Source organism: Solanum stenotomum, chromosome 7 (assembly GCF_019186545.1).
Source record: "Solanum stenotomum isolate F172 chromosome 7, ASM1918654v1, whole genome shotgun sequence".
Lineage (NCBI taxonomy): Eukaryota > Viridiplantae > Streptophyta > Magnoliopsida > Solanales > Solanaceae > Solanum > Solanum stenotomum.
In genome coordinates, this window is record NC_064288.1 from 56148167 (window position 1) to 56164131 (window position 15965).

Consider the following 15965-nt stretch of genomic DNA (forward strand, 5'->3'; position numbering starts at 1 on the left):
CTATTGCTATTTAACCTCTCTCCTGGTGAATATCACTCGCCACTCTCGTTCTCTCCCTCGCCTCTCTCGTTTTTTATACAAACGCAAGTGTATAAAGTGCGTTTGTGTTTGTATAAAGCGAGAGAAAATTGTATATATACATAGATTTTCGTTCCCCTCTCTCCCCTCTTCCAGATCTCGCTCTCTCACTCGTCTCTCTCACTTTATACAAAAACCACAAATTGTATAAAATGCGTTTGTGTTTGTATAAAGCGAGAGAAAATTGTATATATACATATATTTTCATTCCTCTCTCTCCCCTCTCCTAGATCTCGCTCGCCACTCTCCCAGATCTCGCTCTCTCACTTCCCTCTCTCACTTTATACAAAAACGCAAATGTATAAAATGCGTGAAAATTGTATATATACATATATTTTCGTTCTCCTCTCTCCCCTCTCTCAGATCTCACTCGCCACTCTCCTAGATCTCGCTCGCTCACTCGTCTCTCACTTTATACAATTGATCTTTTTGTATATGTATACCAAAGCAAATTATACAACTGCTTTCTTTTGTATATATATATAGCGAAATATACATATTTATGTTTGCTATGGAGCGCAATTATGCAAAGTTTGCTATAGCATACAAAAATGAATTTTGTGTTTGCTATATGTGAAAGTTGCTCTTCTTTTATCCAAGATGTAGTGGAGCGTACTAATAGTCTATTTCGCATAGTTTAAGAGCAATTTTGATCTTTTTATGTAACTTTATTAATGTTTGTTTACAAAAAAAAAAAAAAAAAAACCTCGTATGAATATAATATAAGGAGGCTAGAATTTGTTAATTTGTCTGATTTTTCTTTTTGGAAAAATATTCCTTTTCTATTAATGTTACTTTCCTTTTATTTCAAAAAAATTATGTGCAAATTAAAATTGATGGCCTCCGACCAAATCACAGATACTTGCGTTTTTCTTGTGCTCATGAGGTGCGTAAAGTATGAATCTTTATTTAATTATCCTCTTTTTAGAAATTGAAAAGGACTACAAAATATGATTAAAGTGCATGTATTTATTTGTTTTTGAATTACGCGTTATCTTTCTGTTTTATCCTAAAGAAGTAATGTGAATAAGAGTGTATTTATTTGCACACTCTTATTCACATTCATATTTCCCCCATTACTTAGCTTTAAATATAATCTAGTTAAAGCATTAAATCTTATTGATTGATATAAGACGCACATGCAAAATGCTTACACTAAATTAGTTATTCACTCTGGGTTTTTTTGTTGCCATGTTATGTTTTAAAGTCAATTTGACTAACTTTCAAAGTTAAATTAGATTAGATTATATTAATTTGATATTTTAAAATAAAAAATTAGATTTCAAAAACTATATGAAAATTACTATAAGTAGCAATTTTTTCATATCAATATGATTAAAAAGTACATCTTAAAAATACTAATCAAAGTTGATATCGTTTTACTCTAAAAAAACATGACAACTAGAAAAAAGTAATAAATACTGCTAATATCTCGATTTATGCTATACACTTTCCTTTTTAATATGAATATATAGTCTTTACCCCTAAAAAGAAGAAAAAGAAGAAGAAAGAGTAATATGAAACGACGAGGGGCGGAAGTGTAAATATAATCATGCAAATAACAAATTGCAAAGAAAAAGAAAAAAAGAGTTTAATTCGTATTGGGTTTTATGAAAAGTTTTTTTTCGCATGTATAAATAGATGCATAACACTTGGCTCAACAATTCCGGTCGATTACTTTCTTCTCTGCTGCAAAAGGTAATATCAATTGGGTTGCTCTCTTTTGTGTTTTTCTGCAATGGGTTACTCTTATTTTGATCAATTGTTGGGTTTTTCTTGATTTTGCTGACACTAACTTTGTTTATTTTGAAGGGGTTTTAGTTTGATCGAAGAGGATGGGTAGGCTTTTTGTAATCACTCTTGAAGGAAACATCTATAGCTGCAAGTACTGTAAAACTCATTTTGGTCTTGCTGATCACATTATGTCTAAGGTCTCTCTTTTATCTTTTTTATATTCATCTTCTGTTTATTTATATATATAACATAACTACTTTAATTTGCGAACTTGAGCCAAGGATTCTATTTGGGTATGTTGTTGTTATTTATATTATATATAGCATGATAGCCTTCAGGGGCGGAGTTAGGCTTCGAGTCTCAATACCAAATTAGTTGGGGTCGACTATTTCAATTCTATAATTTTCTGATGATTTTCATCTTTATTGTTGTTTGATTTTACCCAACCATCAACCTACTATAATCTTCCTCTTTTATCCGGTTGTTAAATTTATTTGATTATAATTCAACACAAGTAGAAAGTTCATATTTTTGGGTCATTGGTAAACAATTTTTGTTGTGCAATATTCAATGCTAAACTATAGTACTATACTTTGTACATAGGCGGAGTTTTTCATTTTTGCAACATTTGGTTGGTTTATGTGTGACAGTTGAATTGTTACTTTTCTGCTAGAAGAAATTGTCCTCTTTATCCGGGTTTTGGACTAACTAATATGTTGTACAAGGACTAATGTAGCTGCATGAAACTTGGTACATGGTTGCAAATGGAGAAAGAAGTTAATTTTCTAACTTAGTATATCTTCCCCCTTGGAACTCTCAGTGTCTGAACAGGTCACAGGGTGTGGACTGGGGGAAACTGGTAGCTAAACATGGTTAAGATTGATAGGTAGCAGGCGCTCTTATTTGTTTAACCTGTGGATTATATGGAGGCAGAGGGTGCGAAACAGCAGTCATTAAGGACTTAGTTCATGAACTTCTGAGATAATTAGGTGTCTAGAGTGCAGGGAGCAGTTATAATTGCCGCACTCATCCATGTCCTCTTAGTAGCATTCATTTTTTCGGGAGTGCTTGAACACTTCTTTAGTTCACCTGTCTGTTGCATCTACCTGCTCCCACTGCTGTTGCATCCTAGTGCCTTGAGCCCTAACTAGCTGGTTGAGGTTGGTGCAAGATTGGACTAATCCCTTCTCAAGATTATGTTCCATCTAGCAAAGTTTTATTGCTTTCTAGTGAAAGGGATGTCATAAATTCTTAATCATGCAGTGATGTTTCTTGCCTGCAGGTTCATTAACTCTTTTATTTCCTGTCTTCTGAGATATCCTTCAGTCTAGTTTTAGAAGGAAGTATTCTGTCTAAATACCTTTATAGGTGGTTCATAAAATTATTGTTTCAATTTGCTCGCAAGTGGCAAAATATCTGTAGTCAAGCTACTCTACTAGTACATATACAAGGGTCCTGATTTTCTCTTATGACATGGTGTCAGCTTCGTGGAGAAATGATCATCTATCTTATCTCAGCTTAGTGTGGATATTAATTGTCTTAATCCTAGTAGGCTATCCCTGTTGTCCAAATTTACATGGCAGTTCTTTTGTTATGTCCAAATTGTTTGACACCATCTAATAATATTATTCTACAGTCTACACGACTTTGCAATTGTTGTTGATAAGGTTACAATTTTCATCATTCAAATTCATTTACCTACTCTAGTATTAAAGTTTGAGTGATGTTTTCTCTACCAAGCTGATATCTTTCTCTACTATTAATGTACTGTGAAGTCCAATTGATAACTTAAATTTTATACCCACTCAAGTACTGTACATCCATATTAGATGGATTGGAGGCATTATTTACTTTTGAATTCCAAAACCTTGTAATATGCATGCTATTTGTATACCTTTCTTAAACTCTGAATTGATAGATGAAAATGAATGGTATTCAGCTGGATTTCTTTTATGTAGAACAAGCATTATGGAAGATGCAAACTATGTAAGAGGAAGCTGGGTGGCATATATGAAGTCTGTTTTGTGGTGTTAAATTTGGACTGATGTCTTGTTTAATGTTTTTCTCTGAAGTTTGGAACTAAAACTTTCAATGATTGAAATTCTGGCTCTGAGTTTAGTTAGTCTGTTTGGATTTGTCGGGCTTGATAATGTCCGAAATGAACGTAATCTTAATGAGGCTTGTTATCTCCTACACTAGGTTGTCTGACATAAGTTTGCTGCAGATTGTTGCTTCCTATAAATAACTAATTTTTCTGTCAGACTATAAATTGACAGTTAATATTTTTCTGTGTTTTTTTGTCTAGAATCATGAGTGTTTTCACATTAATATGCCATAGTTTGTACTATGGGGGTTGTGATCTGGACTTTCAGTTTGTTACTAGTTGTTAGAGAATATGTTTTATAGTACCGCTATATGATTCTTTGCTTGTTCCATATCCTTAAAAAAATTGGTTTGAATTGGATGCTGGGTGCTTGTTGTAGTATGTCCAACATATCTAAGGTCATGGCGCAACTTCAGATTACCTGGTACATTACCTTAGATAGGAGGGTGTGGAGGTCGCATATTAGGGTAGAAAGTTAGTAGGCAGTAGGCAGTAGGCAGTGGAGTGTTGTCTTACCTTTCGAGGGTTAGGCTTGTTGGTGTTTGTCACAGTACTAGTCGTATTCTTGTAGTTTTTGCTTTTGATACCTATTGTCATCGGTTGTTTTTGTTTTTTGGTTATTGTACTATTTTGTTGTTGTTATTGTTCCTTTCTTGTAGGCTCTGCATTGCTTTCCTTATTAGTTGCTAAGTTTTCTTCTTCTTTTAACTTGGATTTTTACTGCACTAGGAAACAGCCTCTCTAGCCTCCCCATATTCCACTTATGGGATTTCACTAGATATATTGTTGTATTCTTGCTATTAGCAACTTCTTCAGATGTACCATAGTAGGCAGACCAATGCAAATCTCTGACTGATGTGTACAAGATGTAACGACTAAATAAAGGATCAATCTGGAAATCTGTTGTTAAAAGTTAAATCTATAATACACTGTACATGATGAATGAAATCTGACCTTACTTTCAGTATATCTGTCCAATGAGACTGAAAATCCTTCATTAGACATACCAACCTCTTTCTCTTTTTCTTTTTCTCTGTTTATAAGTAGAGCAAACTGCTATTTCATATAAAAGAATTACCACTCAGCCTCAGTGGAGTTGACTAGATTTGCTGTGAGCCAAGGTTGGTTAATTGCTTGTTGTTGTTTCAGATTAGGCTATCTAGTGAATTATTCCTAAATGGTACCATTCCTGTATTCTTATGTATGATCTATAATTGTTGTGAGTAGTACTATTGCTGGATTCTGGTATATGTTGTCTTCATGCTACTATTTGGAAACTGGCTAGATTGTAGTATGATTCTTTGTGAAATTGGTAACTTAGATTGTACTATGATTCTTTCTGGCGTGGATTATCTGTATACGACCTCAGGCATGTATCCTAATTCTTCCCTTCACCCTTTTCTCCAGTCATTTCAATGCAGGCATGGGAAGGCTTACCTCTTTGATAAAGTGTAAGTGTTCAATATAACCTACTATTTCAGATGGATTTTCTAACTCTATTAATGCTAATGCAGGGAGGGGCCTTGAAGGTTGAGATGAACTTTGGGAAACTAAATTCCTATAAATTTGTATAAATATTTCCCCTATTACTTTAATTATTACTTCTTTCTGCTGGGATTTTGCTTCAATGTTTGAAGTAATAGAATTTCTTATCCTGTCTCAAATAGAAAGCCAAACTCATTTCTTGAATTATGTATTGCGGAATGGCAGAAAATGTGGCTAGTCACTGTATCCTATAACATGTTTTCCACTTGCAAGAGTGTATATTATGTTCTACTCCTTTATTGGCATTGCAGTGTGAATGTTACTCTTGGAGAAAAAGAAGAGCGGGTGATGCTGACTGGAATGCACACTGTTGTTGACATATTCTGTGTAGGATGTGGCTCTATTGTGGGGTGGAAATATGTAAGTCTCCTATCCACTATTTCATGACTCTGCAATAGTCTTCGACTTTTTATGTCTCTGCTCTAGTTATCATATTGATATGTTATACCAATATCGACTGAATAATTTCAGGAAGCTGCGCAAGAGAAAGACCAAAAGTACAAGGAAGGGAGGTTCATCCTTGAGAGGTATTGTAGTGTTTCTTTTACCTTACTTTTGGTGTCTGATCATACATCAAGACTTTTAGACATACACAATATTTCACTTATTATCTGCAGTTAGCAAATAATAATGATTTTGACAATCAATATTTGCAAGTAGTCATGTACACAACCTGATCATCCAAATACTTCTTTACGACTTCAACTTGAAGTAATTTTTTTTCCAGCTTTCAACCAAACATTGTCCAAACACCTATTGAGTTATTTTGGTTCTTTTTGCTAAGTAGGTTTAAGATCTTGGGTCCAGATGGAAGCAACTATTCAATACTTCAAGAGGCTCAGCTCGTAGGAAGTGATACCGATGAACCTTGACTAACCTTCTGCTTCGCCATTCATTATCATTTAGAATCAAAGATTTATTACAATTGTACATCCTCTCAACTTTCTATGTCGACACAAGCAATCTATAATTGCTTTTAGTACAGATGCAAGTAGCTTATATAGACAAGTTTTGCATTTCGAATGATCAATTACTATACTTTTAGTCTCTCTGGTTTTTCCATCTCAAATTGCTCTTGTAGTCTTTTGACTATCATTGATAGAAATCTGATGTTTTATCTTTTTCCAAAGAAAAAAAGTTTGTCCAACTTGGCCAATACTGTTATTATATGATCTATCTAATATTTTCGCCTAATTCCTCAACGAAATGTATCTCCTACAAAATCTGTAAATTGATCACTTCTATTTACTTAGCAGAAAATGTTCTTACATGTTAAAACTCATTATGATATGTATTTATGATCAACTAATTTTATAGTATCCAATTAAGAAGTGACACTTGTCAAATTAGTTTATTTTGACTTACTCTTTTGCCTACAGGTATCACAATTCAAACCATGGAGTCGGCTGAACCTACTCTAACATCTAGATAGGAGAACCTTAACACCCAATTTTAAACATAAAATGCGAAAGTGAACAAAATATAAACTAAACACCCCGTTTAAATAAAGAATACTCAAACTTAGTTAAAACAAAGTATTTTTGTTAAGTATTACATTAAACTCTATGTTCCTATCCAACATATGCGCGAATGAGAATTTCAAAAATACCTATAGATTTTCATGATTATTAGTTTTCAATTTTGTTTTACAAGATGTTCCCTTCGTTCCTATTTATATGTCACCATATTTAGAGTTTACGTCCCTTAAGACATTAGATAAGTTTACCATTATATCCCTTATTTAGTGTTCTATTGTAGTCAAGTCTTCAATAAATGAACATATATTAATTTATTTTGATTAGTTAAATTGACCTATGAACATGAATTAATCATTTAGTTTTCTTATGTTAATCAAATTCATACTTTCAAGGCTAAAAATTTAATGTTTCATTATTTAAAAAAAGTCATAGACACTCCTAACTGTTCACATTGGCCTTTTCTTTAGATATGCTATAAATATATAATCTTGTTGTGTTTGATAACTAAGAAAAAGTACATATATATTTATATCTAATTTAATAATATATTATCTTACTTCATCAATGGATTTTTGGTCTCAAAATGTTTTTTCATAAAAAATGCAAACAGGTCCCCACCAATCACCATCTAATAAAAAACAACCCGGCCCATTAGGCCCATAAAATGGGCCCAAAATCTTTTCTGGCCCACACTTCATAGATTGAAAATTCCCAACCACGTTTATTTATGAATTTTTAAAAAATAAAATACACAAAATAGCCCATGTTTAAGTCTAGGGCCTTGTGCACCTTTTCAAAATATTCTTCACATCAATAATTTGACTGTCTTATTCTATTCTTCTATCCTTTTTTATGTGTTAAACAGTTAAAAGAACACATTGTTAACGGGAGAGGAGCGGAGCTTAGTCGAATATTTTTCGTTAAAAATTACTTCTATCTTCTGTCAATCATCATTGCTATCACAATCGTCAACCACTATCACTAACACATTTGCAATCACAATCAATATTACCTTTGTCAATCATTAACACACCACTAATACTAACCACATCTACTATAACATATCATCTCCATCATTATAATTATATCAACTGATATCATCGTTATTATCGTCGCCGTCACTCCACTACCACTGCAACCACTTCGTTCTATCCATACTACCAACCATCATAACTAGCATTATCATCAACCATCACAATTCCATAATTATAATTATGGATGTGGTCACTACAACAAAATCACTTTTTAGCGGCAATAAATATACACATTAACAAAAAGTGTTAAAGTCTTTATCCGCATTAGTTGATAGTCATTGGATCCAATGTCGCTAAAGGCTCTAGGGACATATACAAAGAGTGTTAATTGCCGTTAAAAGTACATATTTAGTGGCAATTAAGCTATTGCCGTTAATTAATTGCCGCCAAAGATCATTTTTGAGGTAGTGGGTAGGTTTGGTAGCGACTGTCAATAGTGATTGACATTAGGGATAGTCGTCAATGATGATTGTGATGACAAAGATGGTTGATAATTTGTAGTTGATGATGGTAATATAGTGATAGTTATAATGAAAAAAAAAAAGAGATAATGATGATGACCGGTTATTATAAATAGAATGATGATAAAAATTATTCACATATATCTTTTTAATAATATTAAAGACTTTATTAAGATCTATTCAAATAAAATAAATATTAAAATTTTAATATAAATAAATACACTTAATAATCTAAGATGCATAACCACAACCAAATAAAGTCAGTCAAAGTGGGTGAATATGCCTAAACTTGTAATCAACCAAAAAAAATAAAAATAAATAAAATAAATAAAAAAATAATATATATATAATGACCTTGTGACATCTGTTTATTCTTTAACTTGTACGCATTTCTTATAAATTAATTTGATACATGTGTGTGGTTTATTTGTTTACGTTATTAATTATATTCATCATGTCAACATCGTGCTACTAAACTTTGTTTAAATTCAAATCACTCTCTTGAACACCCCCCCACCCCAAACACACACAAAAAAAAGTGAGAATCAGTAAAATAAACCTTTTGTTTTTTGCTTTTTCAGTGCTGCTGATTTTGATATATAGACCTCTAAGAATTGCTACATGAGATTTGTTTTATTTCTTTTTGTATCATTGATACTAGACAAGATTTTAACAAATTTCCTTCTTATTAATTGACAATAATTCAGTTTTACGTTGTTTATATATTGCTGATATACTAAATAATATTTAGGACAATATATATACGAATATCCCGATGATAATAATTAGTCTTCTTCATTTGGACTTCCTGTTAAGACCGTGTAAATGAATACATATATATAATTCTTTACCATTTGAATTATATTTTCATTGCGAATTAATAAGAAATTTGTGCTATAGAACATGATTTTACCACTTATTTCTTCATAATCAACTCACTGAAAAAAGGTATGATGGGAAAAAAATACTATACATTACTATTTTTTTATTCTTACTGATCCAATCAAAATATCTATGAAAATAGTCAGTGAACATTTTCCAGTGAGAAAATAGTGATCTTTAATAGTGAAGTAACCGTGCAAGATCTCTTGTGAGTTATGTTCAATGGTTATATATGTAAAAATAAAAATATCTCATAAAATGATGCAAAACTAAAATCATTTTTTTAAAAAAAAAAAAACTAAAAAACCAATCGACCCGTTGAAACACCTATTGTTGATTTTGATGGGATTAGAATAAACTTGTGTATAATTTTCCAATTGTTTGGTAGGAGTATAACAAGAAAAGGATTTTTTAAAGACAAAAAGAGTATTAAGAGCTAGAAAAAAATGGCATAGGCTAAAAGAACAAAAGAACAAAAAGGAAAAGAGATAAAATTGTTTTATGAAATGAAATAAATCAAAATTTTGCTTATTATATGAAGTATGAAGCCTCTGTCCCAAACATGTGCAATGGAATAAATGGATACCCCACAAACTAAAAGATATTGACAAATGCTCTTTATTCACTTTGAAAAATGACTTAGATACAAAAAGTTTAGCATATGATTATGAAATGATCCTCTTATTATGCACCTAATATAATACATGTCTTCCTTAATTTTGGCAAAAAGTTCACACATCATTTATTTCAAAATCTAAAAAGGTATACTATAAATTTATGTGCCTCATTTTATATGTTTGGAAATTGGAACTATATATGGTTGATACACATATATATACACATATATAAAACAAAAAGTAATAAGTTCAATTGAGAGTATTTTGTACAAATAACTTTTTTTAGGCCAATATTTAAGTGTCGTCTGGTAAGATTATGGGCTAAAAACTTATTTGCAAAAAATATAATTTATCGAACTACTTATACAAGTGAAATTCAATTTACGGAATTAACATAAATATATCTAAAGCATAATTAAAAAAAACCACACGGTACAATAATTTAAAATAAACGTTATATCATAGATCAATTTACTAATAAATGATTCGGAATGCATATATAACAAAAAACTTGGCTTATAAAAAGTAGATAGTATTTCAAACGACAAAAATATTGTGTAGTAAATGCTAAACGACCTCTTTTTGAGAGACTAATGTTTTAATCCTCCTATATAAGTTTAATGAGTTAATATTGACTAACATTAATTTTGTTACATATTTGACCCTACTTAAAACTTACTATATACTTGAGATTTTCCATACTATTCATAGATCTCCTTACCATTTTGCCAAGCAACAAATCTTAGTAATCATTTGATCTTATTAATAATTTTGGTAATACAAATTTCCACATAAAATGAAAAAAAGAAAGCGACATATCAATTAAGAAAGTTGCTTACTAACTTTTGAATTTGAATTGGTCACTTCAATTTGGAATAATCACTACTCCCTCCATTCCATATTAAGTTAATTTTTGAGGTGTTTCACACTCTTTAAGAAAAGTAGATTAAGACATAAATTAAATCTAATTTTCCATTTTTATCCTTATTAATTATTGTCAAATTTATGATTAAAATAACAAAATAACTAAATATTAATTAATCACTAATTCCAATACTAACTAATGAAGGGTAATATTGGAAGAACACTCTAAAAGTAGTCTTGAAAACTGAACAATTAAGTTAAAATGGAAAATGCCTCAAAAATTAACTTAATATGGAATGGAGGGAGTAATAAATAAAAGAGTTAGTATAAATATGAGTTTTGTTATTTTTGTTTAATCAATTCAATTATGCTATATTGTTCGATTTTTTCAAAAACATCGTTATAGAGTCTAAAACCAATGCATTCTTATAACAATAATAAGTGCAAGGAAGTACACTAAAAAGTGTACGCAAGTATTACCATTACCTTTCTGAGATATAGATGTTGTTTCTGGAAGATTCTCAACTCAAACTAATGCATTTTTTATGCTCTAAAATGGATTCGATACAAATTCTTTTTTAAATTTCGAGCACATCATAACAATAATAAAAATTCAAAATCTACACTTTATTATAAATTTGAATTTTGAACAAAAATAAATAAGGGCAAATAAGTAAATTAAACCAGATTGGTGGGACATATTAGGGAATTGATGGCAATAGAAAATTGTATTAATTTCAAACTCTATTTCTCTCCCTGAATTTTGTGTTTTCTTGTGCACATCACATAACACACTGTATGACTTGCTTATCAAAGGAGAATCCAACAAATCACTTTGATTTCATTCTTGTTCTAAAGTTTTTTTTCAACCTTCTTTAAACCCCCCACATTTCTTGCTCTCACCATCTGACATTTTTTCTCAACTTATACAAGCTGCCCTCCCACTCCCCACTCCCCACTCCCCACCCCCTACACACACACACCTTTTTTTTTTTTTTGGTTTTCATTGAATCCATTAATTCAACTTCTAGCTATATTCTTGTGACAATGGCTGTAAGTATATCTAATGATTTGTGAGATTGACTGTTTTTTCTTTTGTTTTTGTCTTTTTTTCTGGTGCAATGTTTATGTATGATTATTGAATCTTGTAAACTTATTTTTATGAGGGTGTTAGTGAGTAAGTGTAGAACATTTGATGGATTTTGATGGTAAAGATGGGAACTTTATGTTAATCTAGATGGATGGTCTTTTGTCATTTGTGTTCATTTTTCAAGTCAGATCCAATGATCTGTCTTGAAGATTTTTTGTTGTTACTTGGTTGAAGAAATGTGTGTTTAAGGGGGAAATGGGGGTTTATTAGGCATTTAAATTTATGGGTTTTGCTTATTTTCTGAATCTATGTTTTATATTTTTCATTTAGAAGTAGATCCTTTAGTGGTTTCTTGAAATGGGTATTTTTTATTTTGTAAAGATTTGAATTTGATTTGTTAAAAGATTGGATTTTTGGTATGCAGACATCAGTGCAATGTAGGCCACAAGAAAGGACTTTAGGAATGGTGATGAAGGAGGTAGATGAAGATCTTGCAATGTTTCTTGAGACGCGACGTAGCGAAAAGGACATGAATGATCAACTTGCTAAATGTAACTCTGAGGAATTGGATCAGCAATTAGGTATTGATATTTTAGATGTTTTTTTTCCAGCATTGTCAATTTGTAGCAATATTTTCCCAGAAATAGAATATAAAATAAATGTAGTCTTGCCATTTGGTGGTTCTTTCCATCCCCACTTTAACATATTGTTATTAAATGCATGATCTTTAATTCTAAATCTAGAGTACAGCCAACTTTGGCCTTTTGGAGTCTGGCTTTGGAAGTTTTCTTTGTTTTTCAATTGTTGTATATGTAATAAAGTTGGCATTTTTATTAATTGCAGGCTCAGAGGTTGACTTCTCTTCGTTATCAAATGGGACATCAACAAAGCCTGCTAATCAAGATTATCTTTTAAACTCTGAGAATGACAAGAATGACTATGACTGGTATTTACGACTATAACATTTCTGTGCTGGCCTAGGGATGAACTCATTTTGTTATTGTGTATTTTTTCTTCTACTTCGACGCGTTACTTGTTATCTATTGTTTTGATAAAAAAGAAGCAACTGAATAGCTTGTGCAGCCTCTTATAGTTTATGGACAGACGGTATGTAAGTGACATTTTATTTGGGAGTTCAAAATGACTATTGTGTCGTGAGGTGTTAGCGATTTTGTTTTGAGGAAGTTGTTATAGCATTTTACTTTCACCCTTGTTCTTCGAAATGACTAGTGTGTCGTGGGGTGGTAGCGATTTTGATTTGAGGAAGTTGTATAGCATTTCACTTTCACCCTTGTTCAGTTCATTGGACTCTAAGCAGGTTAGTTATCAAAAAAGAAAAGCTAAAAAGAGAACCTAAGAAGGTTTTATGAGGTAATTTTTGGTTCGAGCAGCATCATGCTAGTGACCTTCAATTTTATATTTTTTTGGAGCACGGATAGTCAAATATTTCAAAGGATATACTAATTGGTAGTGTATATATCTTTTTAATGTAAAAGCGTATATAAGTGATGCTTTCACGGCCTATCGGATGAATGTAATTGTTATAGTACAGATTTAAGGTGTTGAGTGCTGTCCTCTTCTTTCTTCAACTCTGTGAAATGTATCTTTCTGTTGAACTTTTGTAATGCACTATAGAAGTTTTTGACTTTCATAGGGACTTTTCACCGCAAAAAGTAGCTTTATAGTCATTGTTAAATCCGAACCTGGTCTAAATAGATCTTCTAGTTGTGGCTAACCAGAGATGTTGCTCTACTAGCATTCTAAGGTTTATCATCTCATACTAGGGACAATATGAATGAAAGCAGAACAAGCAAGCACATACGTCAAGACTGAGCAAAATTATTCACATTTATTGTTTGCACTGTAGGAACAAACATTTAAGCTTATGCACTTCCTTAGACAGAAAATTGATTCTGCTTCATTTTTCAAGTCTTACAGTCTGATTGATTAAGCATGCTTTTAGAGATCAATCGAGCACATACGTTAAACTGTATATTCCTAGTTTCATGAAAATACAGTGCTGCGTGATGGTTCTGCCATTACACATCAATACTTTATCTGCTAATTTGGTTTTCAGGCTCCTTTCACCTCCTCAGACTCCTTCAAATCCATTACCAGAGGTGGAAGAACAGAATATTCCAGTGTACCAAATTGTGACAAATTCTAGTTCAACTGGTCAAGACTGTAAAATTAAGATGGATTCAAGTACAGTTGCTCCTGAACCTAAAATAAGCATTGAGCAGGACATAGTTCAGGTACAATATACTCATTAAAGTTCCATTGAATGCTTATACGATAATATACTCATTTTAGTACCGCTGAATGCTGTTCAGTTGAAGAAATTCTCTATCTTCTATATTTAGCATGCTGTTTCATTTATTTTGACGTATACTAAATTTTGCCACTAAATGCTAATAGTGATGTTTCCGGTTGAAGAAATTCTCTATTTTCTCTATTATCACACTTTTACAGTTATTTTGAGGTGGATTGCAAAACAATATGTTAGTCTTAACTGCTAGATGTTGCAGCCTGCAAATTCACTGGAAGGGCTCCATTCAACGGGACAGCCAGATATGTCTAGAAGCAAAAGCTCTTCTGCTGGAAATGGAAGGCCTTCTTCGTCAGGGGGGAAAAAGGCAACTTCCACCAGGTCATCAACGCCTACTGGACGTCCTCGTAGTTCTTCATCCAAGCCCTCAAGAGCTTCTACTCCTACTTCAAGAGCGGCGTTGCCTTCTGCTAAGCCTGTTGCTTCCACAGCAAGATCCTCAACTCCAACAAGAGCTGCTCCACTCTCTTCTACCCCAACCGGTAGACCCTCCAAACCAGCTGCTTCCAAGTCAACATCAAGGTCAGCAACACCAACTCGTCGACCATCAGCTGCATCGTCCATTCCTATTGTATCAGTTTCTGGTTCTCGATCTTCTTCATCGACAAAAACGGGTTCCACGACATTGAAAAAAACTGCACCATCTCGGGGTACCTCTCCAACTGTGAAGTCTAGGCCATTGAAACCCTTGGAGACACCAAGTCTTTCACGTGATTCTTCTGTCAATTCCAAGACATTAGTGCCTAAAAGGCCTGCATCTGCATCTAGAGGAAGACCAACTGCACCTGGCGCTCGACACTCTACTACTAATGGAAAACCCAGACGGAAATCATGTTCTCCTTCTAGAGGACGAGCAACAACAGCTACTATTTTGATCAATACAACTGCTCTGCTTTCCAAGAGTAGGGGCTATGGTATTGAAAATGATGACGTGAATCCTGTGTTGATCGGAACACAGATGGTTGAACGGGTAGTAAACATGAGGAAATTAGCTCCCCCAAAGCAAGATGATAATCTATCTCATGAAAATTCCTCCAAGAAATCTTTATCCCGAGAAAATTCAGGCTTTGGAAGATCATTCTCCAAAAAGTCTTTGGATATGGCTCTACGGCACATGGTACATACATAACTTCTAAATGCTCATTCATTCAATTCCATAAACATTCAAATTCAAAAGTGAACTTGTATAGAAAGTCTCGAGCATACCTGCATTGTAACACATTCTATTTCCTACATTTACATTTATATGGACTTGTTATGAACAGGATATAAGACGAAGTGTTAATGGAACCTTACGCCCAGTCCTGACACGGGTCTCAGCTTCTTCAGCAAACAGTATCCGGTCTAGCTCAACAAAGAACAAGACAGGTAGTGTTTCTGACTCGCCCCTTGCCACGAGCAGCAATGCTAGTTCAGAACCAAGTATGAACAATAGCTCTAATAACATAAATTGGAGTGAACCTGAAGATGATAACTTTGGTTGTGAGAGAGAACTATCGTCTCCTCGCTGACCTGTAGGACTTGTTATGATATTTATTCTTGCTGTGTGGTTTGATTATTTGATCTTGTTTGTTCTTGAAACTTCTACATTGAAAAATTGCATCTGGATTTATTTTTCAGGGATCCTTTGCAATAGTAGTGGCATTTCTTGTGCTATGCATGTACTAGCAAAGATTAAACTTTTCTTGTAATTATAATGGAAAAAACTTAAGTTCTTGAGCTCTGACTTACAAAATACTTCTCTTTCTC

General features: G+C 32.7%; 2 protein-coding genes across 4 annotated transcripts; both read left to right on the forward strand.

The window, feature by feature from the left end:
- The first annotated feature begins 1644 nt into the window (after positions 1–1644).
- LOC125871642 (protein yippee-like At3g08990) lies at positions 1645–6491 on the forward strand. 2 transcript variants are annotated; one of them, XM_049552280.1, is made up of 6 exons: positions 1645–1776; positions 1891–2009; positions 5324–5367; positions 5713–5821; positions 5933–5988; positions 6249–6491. In XM_049552280.1, exons 2-6 carry the CDS (start codon positions 1914–1916, stop codon positions 6331–6333), a joined length of 390 nt encoding a protein of 129 aa, XP_049408237.1. In that variant the 5' UTR covers positions 1645–1776; positions 1891–1913; the 3' UTR covers positions 6334–6491. The 2 variants fall into 2 exon arrangements, with proteins under 2 accessions (XP_049408237.1, XP_049408236.1); XM_049552279.1 differs by lacking the exon at positions 1645–1776 and having other exon boundaries at positions 1799–2009.
- Positions 6492–11777: 5286 nt separating this feature from the next.
- Positions 11778–15959, forward strand: LOC125871613 (uncharacterized). 2 transcript variants are annotated; one of them, XM_049552243.1, is made up of 6 exons: positions 11778–11850; positions 12312–12468; positions 12731–12833; positions 13965–14142; positions 14416–15333; positions 15482–15959. In XM_049552243.1, the coding sequence occupies exons 1-6, from the start codon at positions 11845–11847 to the stop codon at positions 15725–15727; spliced, it is 1608 nt and encodes a 535-aa protein (XP_049408200.1). In that variant the 5' UTR covers positions 11778–11844; the 3' UTR covers positions 15728–15959. The 2 variants fall into 2 exon arrangements, with proteins under 2 accessions (XP_049408200.1, XP_049408199.1); XM_049552242.1 differs by lacking the exon at positions 11778–11850 and having other exon boundaries at positions 11999–12468.
- The last annotated feature ends 6 nt before the right edge of the window (positions 15960–15965 follow it).

Excerpts from the sequence above, each read along its gene's own strand:
- LOC125871642 (XM_049552280.1), top strand. The coding sequence starts at position 1,914 with ATGGGTAGGCTTTTTGTAATCACTCTTGAAGGAAACATCTATAGCTGC. Across the intron at positions 2,010-5,323 it reads CTGATCACATTATGTCTAAG|TCATTTCAATGCAGGCATGG; the intron begins GTCTCTCTTTTA and ends CCTTTTCTCCAG. Across the intron at positions 5,368-5,712 it reads GCTTACCTCTTTGATAAAGT|TGTGAATGTTACTCTTGGAG; the intron begins GTAAGTGTTCAA and ends TTGGCATTGCAG.
- LOC125871613 (XM_049552243.1), top strand. Across the intron at positions 12,469-12,730 it reads GGAATTGGATCAGCAATTAG|GCTCAGAGGTTGACTTCTCT; the intron begins GTATTGATATTT and ends TATTAATTGCAG. Across the intron at positions 12,834-13,964 it reads GACAAGAATGACTATGACTG|GCTCCTTTCACCTCCTCAGA; the intron begins GTATTTACGACT and ends TTTGGTTTTCAG.